Consider the following 12,897-nt stretch of genomic DNA (forward strand, 5'->3'; position numbering starts at 1 on the left):
GGGGTCGCGGGTGCCCACCGAGGCGCTTTCCAGCGGCGCCCGGCCGCCGCCGGCCGCCTGAGCCGCCCGCAGCGGGAGGCTGGGCTGCGGTAACGTTTTACCGTGCGGCGGGAGCGATGTTTTCCGGCAGCCCGAACTCGCATGGGAAGCGGCCAGGCACCAGCAGCTTCAGGTTTTTCACTTTGATGTTGTTTTGCGGCTTTAATTACGGAGGTTTTTTTCTGTTTTTCTAGATAAAATACTTGTTGTTTTGCGGGAGGCACTGTTCACGTTGCCAGTAAGTGAAGCGCCCCTCAATCAGGGCGAAAAAAAACCCAAACAAACCCAGGAGGAGAAGATGGAGGAAGCAGAAGAGGATGACATGACATGTGGAGACTTGGGAAACGGACTTGGGAGAAGACCGGGAGGTGTTTATGAAGGGGAATATTTACAAAACTCCTATTCATTGAGATCTAGGAAGGGATCTGGAAAGGTTTGTAATCCTCTTTTATCAGCAAAAAGAGTGGAAGAAAGTGATGCTGCGGCTCTTCCCAGATCAGAACGAAACAGTTTTTACGACGGATCATCCAAAAAGCCTGTTACTAGTTCAACCCGACAAAACAGCTGTGGTAAGAGTAATTTGGAAGTTAATTATTCGCCATGAGAAAAATCTCCGTTAGGAAAACTGAGCAGTTCAGCTGCTTCACAAGATGCCATCAAGTTTAATTCAAACCATTTGCCAAACGTCTTGGAAATCCCTGAAGGATTCCAAGAAGTGCATGTGCATTGCATGCCTGCTGGGATCCAGCGCGGCCTCGCAGGCTGGTTGGAGCAGCCTGTAACTCCGCTGCGAGTGTTGCAAGAGGAGATGCTCAGTGCCGTTGAGGCCGCAGAGCGGCCTCTGTTCCTAGGTCTTCCTCCCAAAACATTAACAGCAGAATTGCTTTTCAGTGAAGGAGGCTGTGGCCCTTCATAGTGCAGAATGACCATTTTTAAAGTGTTTAGTTTTGCCTTTGAAAGTGACATTTAGCGAAGAGCATCCTGCGGTGGGGACAGCATTGTTTTTCTCTGAACACATATATGAAATTGAATGGAATTGCTTGGATTCCTGGTTTGTTTAAGTGTGTCTTCCTAGAGATTGTATCTAAAGCTTATGGCTAAATAGTCAAAATCCTGTTTGCTATTTAGTTGGAACTTGTGAATTGGAATACTTTTGAGGTTAAGAAGTTGTTTTTAGAACTGGCACATCTCCGTCCTCCCAGTGTTGGCATTCATTGTTTTGTGAAGACAACACTGCTGTGAATAAAATCAAATAAAGGCAGTGCTGTTCATTACACTTCAGCTGCTTTGCCTTACATTTTTGGCCATTTTAAGTATTTTGTCTGAAGTATTTCCATATAACTTGCTTATTTTTCTCCTTTAGAACAAGTCCCCACTATCCTCTCCACAACAGTAAGCTAAGCCATGTAATTATTCTTCATTGGTTTCAGCAGCGTCGGAGAGATGTTACAAGAGCAGCGTAATTCCGATTGGTTTCACTGTCCTTCCGACGGTCTGTGTGATGCTTGTCTTAGATCTAGGTCTTTCACACAGCAATATCCATGAAAGCATGACTAAAGTCCACATGAACCTGACTTTGATTTAGTAGGAGGCTGCATCTTAACGTATCTCTGCGATGCGCAGTTTAAGAAAAATGGTACCAGTAGTAACTGCTTGTTTAGAGGAGCATTGGATCTTGTGGGATACTCCACCACTGTACTTGATCTTCGTCTCTTGAAAATTGCCCCTACTTCTAAATAGTGCCAGCTACTGTTGTGTTGAGTTTGGTTCTGGAAAAGTTACAATCTAAAAAGAATCTAAAAAATGAAATTATTTTTTGAATCAAGATGGCAATTTTGTTGTGGTTTTTATTTTTTAAAGGCAATTCTAAAATAATTGTCCTTATTTTAGGTCTCTCTACAACTGATCTTTTTTTCCCATTTCACTTCTTTAAGTGTGAAACAATGTGTTTGAGCTTAGTATTTATGTATTTCTTACATCTGTGTATTAGCTCCAGAAGAAAAAAAACACAAAGATGAAAAATCACCTCCGCATGTTACCTGTTTTCAGGGTAAAGCAAATTCTCATGTTTTCTTTTGTAAACATTTCAGTATCTCATCATTTAGCATCTCCTATCAATCTTACAGAATCTAACACTGACGTGTCAAATGAAGAACTAAAGCAACAACTTCGGGAAGCTCTAGAGGTTAGTAACTGTGCCAAGTGTGCTGCTCTTGAAATCTGCATGTCCTTTTAATACAGCAAACTAAAGCACAGTGTTAGTTTAGCTGAAGATCTTGGCATGTCCAGAATCTTGGATGGATTCAGGTTCTTGAAATTAGAGTGCTAGTTGGAAGCCTCATTAAATTTTATGCCAGGAAATCACAGTGTGAAATGCAGTTTATACTCTGGATTTTTTTTTTTATTTGGGGGGGGAAGCAGCGGGGAGAAGTATTTTTAAAGATGTAGAGAATATTAAAAGGATTGTACTCCTTTTCTAGCAGGTTTTCTTTTTTTTATTAAGCTTTGGGCCTGAAAATCTGCAGTGTAAACAGAATAGACTTTGGGTTTTTACTGCATTTTTGTTGAAAGGTAAACTCCTACATTTTAGTTTTACTGTGGTTAAATGTGTTGATGCGCTGGCGTCAGTCCCGGCAGAAAGAGTAGGGTGATCTCAGCTGTGAAAATACACACTTCATCTGCACTGTGTTTTTTAACCTCAGGATGGCCCGTGGTAGGTCATTTTCCAGCTGTCTTAGCATGAAGAACCTTCAATGCACAGCAAGTTAAAATGTCAAGGAACCTTACTCATTTTCAGTTAGACAGAACTGATAAATTGCCACTGCTCTCAGATACAATTTCAGAATCAATCACTGAAGTGATAGAACTGGAAGAACTATGAAAAAAGTTTTGTATGACCGCAAGTGAACAACTGAGTGACTGACATAGGGGTTAAGGAAAGATAAGTATACAAAGCAGTAAATTTTCTTTTAACACTTGGAAATTGAAAAACTGCTTTCTTCTGAGGGGGACAATATTGCATAAAGACATGATTGGCATGTACCTGGAGCAGGAATCTGTTTTGTTGTTGTTTTGTTCTGGACAAGTAGTGGTTTTGATCTAACAGTCCTAACATGATATCTGCGCTATAGAGTATGGATATTTTGTATAATATATAGTACATTATATTAATGTAGCATTTATATGTTAGTATATATTTGTAATATTTACTATATTTTGTATCTGCTGCATGTATTTGCATGCATATATATCTCCTATTCGGTTTTGCTTACTTATTTTAAAGCTCCAGACTTGTGTTGGTGTATACAACTTCTTTAGCAAGGAATAACTGCAGTATTTAGTGGTTTATTTTCCAGATACACTGGAAGAGAACAGAAAGAATAATAATTACAAGTATTCTCCTTTAAGGATTTTGTGCTAACATGCACTGTTAACAATTCTTCATCACAGGCAAGCTATTAGTCAGAAAAGAATCATATTTGTTTTTTGAAGAGGGCAAATTTACATTGCTGTTACAGTCAAGTTTTAACAGGATTACCTTGGCTTTTACTCAGTGTACCTGTTTTATTTTGCTTCAGGAAGTTGAAATTTTGAAAGCTGAGCTTGAAGCATCACAAAGACAGCTTGAAGGAAAAGATGAAGCCCTGAGAATTCTGCAGAGCATGGTAGGAGTTGTTCAGAAACCGGTTAGGTACTCAGTGGTAAAGGAAAGAAAACAGAAGAAATCTTCCTGCCACTCCTCATCAAAACCCCCCAAACCTTAAGTTCTTCCCAGGGCTATAATTTAAAGCATTGAGTCTGCAGGTGTCTACAGACTCAGCTTCTGCGATTTATTACCTTTGCTGCATGGAACCATTGTGGTTATTTAAGGAGACTTTACTGCTGTAGCAAATTCTCCTAATTTTATCTTTGAGGATCCTTAAAGATTTTAGCTATTTGACTTAAAGAATAAGGCCTTCTTTCCAGTCCCTTAAATTACAGATTTTGCTAGTGCTTGAAATTCTGCTGCAAAGCACGGATGTTTTCAGTTGATTACTCCATCTGTTGTCTTAGAGGACAGTGTGCGTTAAATGTTAGGTCAGTCTTTTGTTCACAGTTTGTAATATTTTTATTCGCTATCACAATGAATTATGTTGAAATCAGTTCCTGTTTGTTAGCCTACTTGCATAACACATTTATAGTTCCGCAGTTTCTACCCTCAGACATTCTTAGTAAGTTACACCTGGATCAAAGTAGTTGTAACCAATTTTTTTGAGAGCTGATTTTGTGGACAAGCCCTAAAGAAGACGTGATCTCATTTTAAATGACGCTACATTTTTCAATAGAAAAGGTTACGGAATTGAAACGCAAGTTTGTTATGCAACATAGCTATTTAGTGACTTGAAGTTAGAATCCATTGGGACTTACAAGCAAGTTGCCAGTGTTTGTAATTCTGCACACTCCTGTTTTAACTAAGAATGTGAACTTCTCTTCATGTAAAACTGAAAATTTGGCTAAAGCCAAATTAAGTAAACTTAATTACAGTATTTGACAGTTATGCTTTTTTTTGCAGGCAGTATTTAATAAAGCTACTAGTCATACAAAAGCAATGCTTCAAAAAACCGAGGAAGAAAAGAGAACTTTAGAAAAGGTAAGGGTGCATGTTTCCTTCACACCTGTGCAAAAACATCGAAGTCCATTGCTATTAATAAAGGGTTATCAGACTGTTTATTTAAATCAGTACAAATCTGCCATTAGTTCCAGGGGTTTTTTTAAAGTATTCTTATTCCTTTTTAGTAGAAAGGGAAAATGTTAATGTATCACTCTTTTGGTCTAAATGTTTTTATGCAATAGTGCGTACAAACAATACCTGAAAGGAACTAGAGTTCTCTCTGTACTTTCAGTTGGTCTTCGTTGTAAGTTTCACAGTCATTGATAGTGAGTTGCACTATTTCTTAGTTATTAAGCTGGAACTTCCCAATGAGTCTAAGAAATGGGTGCCCAGTTTTCATAGGGAAGATGGGGAGGAGGAGGAAGGTGGCATTGAGCTACCTTGTTAAACTGAGTTTTATGCTTTGTTTCTCTTCCTCTGTGACCCTTCCACAGAACAGTAAGGGGACAGGGAAATGTGACAGCATGGGTTTGTTTTTGTCATAAGCCATGTACAAGCATTAGTTCATGCAACACGGTCTGGAATCCATAGATCGGTGATGCAGAAACTTTTCAGTGTCTGGCACCAGATGTATTTTTAACAGTATCATAGATAGTCATCACCGCTGGACACCTAGATCTCTGCCAGTGCCGAACTCAGCACCAGCAGTTCCTCTTCTTCCTTTCAATGGGAGGCTTGTAATGAACTGCTGCAGGTTTGTTTTGTTTCCACAGGAAATAAATATTTTGCAATGGGAAATTGAATTTGATCAGGATAGACTTAAAAACATAGAAGACACATGGACAGAAAGATATGACAGGTATTTGACTTACACTGTGAATCTTTGGGGTTTTTTTTAATTGCATTGAATGCTATATGTCATCTTTCTTGTGTTCTAAGTTTGCTTCACTGGGTTTTCTGGGGGTTTTGTGTTCTCCTGATTTCCTTCCAGGTTTGGGAAGATTTATTTAATTTTCATGCTAGTAACGTTTGTATTTTTCAATTAAAACTACTAAAATTATTAAGTCTCAATTCTTTAGCATGTATATAGGCTAGCTTTGCTAGGCTGAGTTTTTATTTTCATCCTATTACGTTATGATGTTAGCCAGCTGGAGCCAGACTGTCCTTTTTTCCTTTAAATGTAAATGAGGCATAGAAAATAATGGTATGTGCATGCATGTGGAAATATCATTTCCTGGTTAATCATTGCTTTATTTTCTTGCATTGTAGGTATGAGCATACGTACAGATAAAATGGAATGCTTTTGAGAAAGGCTGATCAACTGGTTCTTTGTTTAAATAAGAGTTACTCTGGACGGACAGCAGGTGTGGTTAGGCAAGCACAAGATGCCAGAGGCACTAAACTAATAACGCATTAACAGACTTTGAAAAATGTGACCAGAAGGCTCACTTATTTAAATGTAGAAATGATATCTCTGATGTCTACCCATCAGATTTACAGTTATTTCAGCGGAGATTTTTATTTAAAATTTTCAAACTTTGACTCAAAGAATAAGCCAAAAGTTTACAAACTATTCATTTGTAAGAAGAGTTTTGTTAAGATATTGTGTCTTGTTCACCGGTTAACTTAGTTACACTTGTTAAGGGATACCTCTTGAAAAACCCTTTGACTTTCCTGACTTAAGAGACTAGGACATGTAGCCGGGTCGTTTGGAGCAACAAAGCTACTGTTAACTATTGAAAGCTAGAGACGTGGCTTCAGAAAACTGCAAGCCAGGAGCTCAGTCTGCTTTGCAAAAAGGTTTTGTGGTATCTGAGACAGCAGGCTGCGAATAATGTGTATTTCCTGTTGTTTATTCAAGTGAAATAACTCAGGTTACTATTCAGTTTTAAACAAAACCATGAATTTACAGTATGCTGCATTTACTGACAGCTGAAGAGATGCACCAAAAAAATTGTACTGCTTTAACATTTAGAACTTTAGATTGCCACTTTTCTATTCAAGAAGGAAATACTTAAATACTGCAGGGAAAAATGAATTATAAATGCATATTGTATGTCTCAGGTTGCAACGCTTGAAAGTACAGCTGTTCTTGAGAACAGTATTAAGAATACAGGAAGTTTACTTTATAAAAATTAAGACCAGAGCCACGTTGTCACAGGTCCAGTAACAATTTTGTTCTTTCCAGGAAGTAAAAGATTTCTAACAAGTGTTCCAGAGGTTCATAATTACAGATTTCTTTGAGTTTCTAATGGTAATGTGGTACTTAAACTCACCTCTTGTTAAACTCTGAAGCTGTTGGCACCGTCTACTTAGACGTGAATGATTTTTTTTTGTTTTCTTTGTTAACATTCACTCGGACATGGACGCATTTAAATTGTTTGTGTGAGGGTGTGGTTTCATGAACAGGGTGAGCCTGTTTGAACAGCACATGCTATCTGGGTGGCAGAGGAACCTGTGTGTGAGTGCAGAGGTTCTTGCTTTTGCTCCCTGCAGAGCCACCTGAAGCCTGAATAAGGAGGAGTGACTCCACAGAAGCCAGCCTGGCGTTACCTGCTTTCTTAGCCTTGATTCCGTGCCAGTCAGGCCAAGCCTAGACACACAACTTTCTTCAGAGAGTTACTCAGGAGCAGTTTTAGGTTGCTTATTGGCCCCTGGCTAGCAGATTTGGATCTAACAACTTACTACATATTATTGGTACAGATATTGTTATGGAAAAATTTTACAATATTTTCCATAAAAAAATCTACAGGTAAGAAAACTGCTTGTATAATGCTGCATGGATAATATCTTGTCAAACCAAATACTCAACTCTTTTCAGTTTTGATTTTTTTCTTCAACCTTGTCAGTAATCCTAATTTTAATTTGCAGAAATATTAGAGAAGGTGTTTTAACAGGCTAATTTTTTTTTTCATTTGAGTGCCCATTTTAAATTTTTTTTTTAAAAGATAATGCAGCCTTTTTCTTAACTTCTGCAGGATATATTGTGAAAATGCAGCTCTTAAGGAAGCACTGAAACTGAGAACAGAAGAAGTTAAAACTCTTAAAGCTGAAAATGCAAGTAAGCCACCAACAGCTATTCCTCTTCACATGCTGTTTCTCAGGAGTAATTCAGGATTTAGCTATGAAGGAAGCTTTCTGTCAGGATAAGTCTCTTGTTACTGGCAGCTGATATTAGTGGATATGGAGAAACCCTCTTTAAACAGACAAGTTGTGTTTGGTTTTCTTCTCACATTGTCACTTGAACTGAAATAAACCCATGAAATTACAGGAAAAGTCAGGTATGCGTAGCTTAAAGAGTAGGCCAGGTATGAAAGAAGCGTACCTATCTTATCTCACTGGCGTGGTGACACCCTGGGTGTGGAGGGAAACAGCTGGGACTGTGCTCCCAGTCGTGTCCTGGTAGGAGGCAACAGCAGCCAGGGAGCCACGGAGTGCTCCTGCTACAATGACAATCTGCGTCGGAGACGTTCCCTTGTAGCACACCCACTTAAAGATTCCCATAGCACAAACTGGCAGTTACTCAGCGTGTCGGCTTTATAGTGGAGGTTTTCAAACTGCAGGTTGTGCAGGCGTCTGCCTGGATCAGATGGCTCACACCCCTTCCCCTTATTTTTGGTTTCCAAAAAGCTTTAAAATAGCTGACATACATCATTATTTTCCCAATATTGTGCTATTCTAAAAGAGCAGCTGCCTTAGTTGTAAGTATACAAAGAGATCAGCCCTTAGTGCTGAGGCAGAGTAATATATGAGATGATAGCTCTGTAAGTGGGTCATTACCTCTAAGAAAACACAGAAGAAAAGACAACTGGGATCTGAGTTTCTAGATCTACATAGTCTCATCACATTCTCAAACTGATGCTTAAACTACAGAACCACTTAATTTGGGTGTGGTTAAACCCAGAAATTAAGACATCAGAGCAGCAGACCTTTTAATCGCTTTCCTTGTTTTATATCATAGTCCTGAATCAGCAGTGCTTGGAATTTCTTGCAATGCTAGATGTGAAACAACAGAAGGTTGTTCAGGAGAACATGTCCTTGAATAAAAGTGACATTACAGATTTTACAGGTCTTGAAGTAAGTACGACTTACATGTTTTTCAAAATGGCTGGTTCAAAGACATGCTTATATTCAAAGTATATAGATACATTTCGCTTACTGATTATTTGACTATTTCTTTGGACCCATTTTTCGCTAATGACAATATGCCCTTGCATGCCTGTTAATCAGTTTTCTAATTTGTGATGCTTCATAATTCCTATCTTGCAAAGAAAAAGTAGACAAAAGGAGCATTAGCCTATCTTTCACAAGCCAGCATGCTTATTTTTTCTTCATAATACCTTAATTCTTAACTCCTATGCCCACTGCTTTACTTTACTGAGTGAAAAAAATTTCTAATGAGGTCTGCAGGGAGTAGCGTACACAGGCCAACAATTTTTGCCTTTAGGTTATCTTGCAGAAAAATACATTTCACACGTGTAGTTGTGAGTCAAAAGAAATCATGCCTAAATCTCTTGTAGCTTGCTTTCCCTGACCCTTACACTCCCTTTGTAGTTTCAGGATGTTTTTTTGCTAGTCATCCGGTGTCTCTTGTGTTGCGTTCTGTACGCAGATAGATTTTTAACTGGTGGTTTGTTTTGGATTTTAAGCTGGCAGTTCTTGGAGCCTGCACCTGCAATACTTCTGGAGGGCAACCTTGTCCCTGTGCTAAAATGGCAGCTGTAACTCGAAAGCAACTTCTTCATCTCAAGCAAGAGGTAATGCTGCTTGGCTTAAATACAAACAAGCAGAGGAGTGTTTGCGCTCAAAACCAAATAAAGCCAGAAACACTCTACTGCAGCTTACACAAAGTAACATGTCTTAAAACAAGAATGCATCTCAGAAATAATGTAATGTTTGTTTGCAATGCTTATATTGCCCTAACTTTCGCTGATATCAAACTGTAATTCTGATACCAGTCAGCGTTACTAGTAAAAGAAATTCTCATTCTTTTTCCTTCCACTCATATTTTTTTAATCTAAAAAAAAGGAAGAAACACTCTAAGCGCACGCACTCTATAAATGTATACACACTGTGAGTGTGGACTACCACTGACCCTTTTTACTGCCTTCCTGGCAGTGCATTCCACCCCTCCCTCGCATTGACGTCAGCACTCACAAGCCCGCTCACCAGCTAGGTCAGGAAGCTGATCTTGCTGAAAACTCTGTATTTACATCACGCTTAAATCGATAACGTGATTTTCAAGCTTTTATAAGGTTTTTAATTTAGTGAGATTCTATGTTTTTAGAACTTTTATTCTAATTTGTATTTGACTCTACAAATGTGGTAACCATCCTCCTCGTCCCACTGCAGAAGTTCCAGCTGACTTACGGGTTTTGAAAAGAAGTACTTGTCATGTCCCTTTTGTACCAAAGTTATTACTCCCGACAGAGATACCGCTCTGTTGCTCCTTTGGCTCCTGGCCCAACCGGCGTGTGACGTTAATGCCCTCCTCAAGCTCTTCTGCGTGCGCAGAGATAAATAGGCACTGCTGGCAGTTCGTCTGTGTAGATGGGTGGTGGTTGTGTGCATGCGTAGAAGAGGAAGGGTAAAGACTTCAATACACATTTCAAAATGTATTTCTTAACGTGGCAAGAAAGCACTTCATTTGGTTTCTACTACTTCCTTGATTATGTTTATTTAAAAGTTGTGTTAATGGCTTCAGTCTGTCTTTTAATATACGTCTTAAATCTCCTATTGCTTCCAAATTGCTTAATATACTTTAAATTTTCTCTGAATTAAAACCAGATTGAAAATCTGAAGAAGAGTAAAGATGAAGCTTATGTAATGGCAGATGCTTTCAGAATTGCATTTGAGCAGCAGCTAATGCAGAGGAAGGACCAAGCCCTGAGGCTTGCAGAAGTGATAAAGATTAAGAAGGAAACGAAATTTCTAAACTGGAAACGTCTGAAAGACGATGGTAACTGGGCATGCTATATATCTGTAATGGTTGAATAGAAAAGAAATTAGCTGACAAGTGGCACGGGCAGACTTTCTTACTGTATTAAATGTATGGTTGTGGTTTAATTGCTGACTGAGGTTTCTGAAGAGTCGAGAAAAAAGGAACAAAGTTGTCTCAAAACTGTAAATATGTTAAATAGTGTGTCACGTAGCTGAAGAATTTCTACCATAAGTTTCGCATTTATAATGTAGGGTGTCTGTATATAAGTGGACAATATAAATACTACTGTAGGTGATTGGAGCTACCAATCTGGGCTTTTAATGTAACCTTTTTTTATTACGTGTCCATGAACTGTGTTATCTCAGTAAAAATTACTAGAATAAATAAGCTGTTACCCCAGGATGACAATAACATTCTGGATATTAAAGATGTTTATGATGAAAACAGCACAAAAAAGCTAGTATCTGGCAAGTTTAGCCTGGCCATTTTAGATGCTATCAGCAATGTAATGTGCTGGGTTTTTTTCAAGTGATCTCTATGCAAGAGTTAGGGAAGGAGGAGAAACAAGAGTTAGGGAAGGAGGGGAAATGCAAAAAATATATACTGAGCTTTCACTGAAATACTAAATACAATGCAGTTTTTTTATTATGTATGTGTATCTACATCAGTATTTATTACTTTTCCTATGCTTCACACGGTCATCTGTGAGTTACAAAGCACTTTGTAAAAGAGGAAGAATTCTTATTATCCTTTTCTTCTTTAAGAAAAAGGATAAGGGGAAGTATTTAAGTGCTTATGTCATGGACAAAACCATAGCAGAATTTAGGAACGGCACTTCAAGATATGTTTGTGTTAGCCATTGTCCTGGAGGTGCTAGGCTTAGAAGTTTGGTGGGTCTTCTGGACTCCTTGAGCAGCCTCAGGGTGTAATACTAAAACAGCATGCATCTTGAATACCTGCTTCCCCTATACCTATGTCATTGTTTCCCAGCTCTATATCCTGATACATATGTTTCATAATTTTAATGTATTTTAATCTTTTTAGAAATCTTAGAAACTTTTAAACAGCTTGTGTCAAAAAGCCTTCTTTTTCAGGCTACCGTTTAAAAATAAATTATCACAAATTATTGTTTAACTAGAGTGTTAAAGTATATTCTCCATACAGCGAACAGAATTTTATTTTCAGTTTGCCTGTATGTACGATGAAAGGTCTGTTTAGCCTTTAAGTGACGCGAGGGGTGGTGCTGCATGCAGGTAATCTGCCGTGTTATGTACGGTGGGAGAAGCTGTAGCTTGCATTGCCCTTTCAGAGGTCATTCAGAATCCAGTTTTAGGCATGCCCATGTTATCCCCAAGTGGTTTTTCTCTTCCTGAGGTCCACAGTTCATGTACTGTTGTTTTCCTCAGGGCGTGTCAAGTTACAAGGGAACAAGAACAGTTTGGGGCAAAAACTGTCTGGCCTGCTCTCATCAGGTGTGGACTGCAGGAAGGTTGAAGAGCTAGAAAATCCTCACGAAATCTTAAAGATGTTAATAGATTTGGTTAGTATTTTGCTAAACTATTCATCGTGAGTCCTTGGGGGAGCAAATACAACGGTCGGTTTACACAGACTGCCTTGTTCTTAGCTTTTAAACTAGTTTCTTTTCTTTCTCTTTTAAATAAACGCCCAGGTGAATGACAAAGAGGAGGCTCTGGCTCATCAAAGAAAGGTTAGTTACATGCTAGCTCGCGCAATGGAGACGAAAGAGGATGTTTTGGATCAGGATACAGGAAATGGCACGCTGGGGAGTCGTCGGTACGGAGCCCAGGGGTCATCGGGCCCCGTGCACGCCTGCTGCCAAAACCTCCCTTCTCAAAACAGTATTTCTTCGGTTCCCAGCGCAAAGACATTTGAAAATCCGGTAAAAATGCTTCGAAAATCGCACTCCTGGCCCTCAGAGACTACGCACTGTGAATAAAATCCGCATGGAAAAGCGGACGGAAGTGTAGTGATCGCTGTATAGCCATCCGCTGGAATAAATTTGTTTTTTAAAAAGATACTGTGTAATGCCTAAAAACGTCCTGTGATTACATCACTGGGGGCCAAACTAGGACAACGCCTTAGCTGATACCGCCTTTAATGATACTGTAATAGCGCAGTAGCTATTGCTTTGGCGAAACAGCCCGATTTAGTTAATTTAACAGTAATTTCCAAACAAGATGAAGCGGCTTTCGGTTGCCTGAACCCTCGCTTTTGCCCACCCTGGTAGGTGACGAGATTGACGGAGTAAAAGCCACGTCACCGCGGAGTTGTGACGTCAAGAGAAAAAGCGCGGGGCCGCGGACGC

At 39.1% G+C, this 12,897-nt stretch overlaps 1 protein-coding gene across 1 annotated transcript; it reads left to right on the forward strand.

Annotated features, from left to right (window-relative positions):
* The first annotated feature begins 337 nt into the window (after positions 1-337).
* On the forward strand, positions 338-12,606 carry CCDC125 (coiled-coil domain containing 125). The gene is made up of 11 exons (XM_009281006.1): positions 338-608; positions 2,166-2,224; positions 3,618-3,704; positions 4,592-4,669; positions 5,404-5,489; positions 7,609-7,691; positions 8,592-8,707; positions 9,280-9,387; positions 10,418-10,589; positions 11,978-12,111; positions 12,241-12,606. The coding sequence occupies exons 1-11, from the start codon at positions 338-340 to the stop codon at positions 12,526-12,528; spliced, it is 1,482 nt and encodes a 493-aa protein (XP_009279281.1). The 3' UTR covers positions 12,529-12,606.
* Positions 12,607-12,897: the final 291 nt, after the last annotated feature.

Source organism: Aptenodytes forsteri, unplaced genomic scaffold (assembly GCF_000699145.1).
Source record: "Aptenodytes forsteri isolate BGI_AS27 unplaced genomic scaffold, ASM69914v1 Scaffold388, whole genome shotgun sequence".
Lineage (NCBI taxonomy): Eukaryota > Metazoa > Chordata > Aves > Sphenisciformes > Spheniscidae > Aptenodytes > Aptenodytes forsteri.

Excerpts from the sequence above, each read along its gene's own strand:
- CCDC125 (XM_009281006.1), top strand. The coding sequence starts at position 338 with ATGGAGGAAGCAGAAGAGGATGACATGACATGTGGAGACTTGGGAAAC. Across the intron at positions 9,388-10,417 it reads TTCTTCATCTCAAGCAAGAG|ATTGAAAATCTGAAGAAGAG; the intron begins GTAATGCTGCTT and ends AATTAAAACCAG. Across the intron at positions 12,112-12,240 it reads TAAAGATGTTAATAGATTTG|GTGAATGACAAAGAGGAGGC; the intron begins GTTAGTATTTTG and ends ATAAACGCCCAG.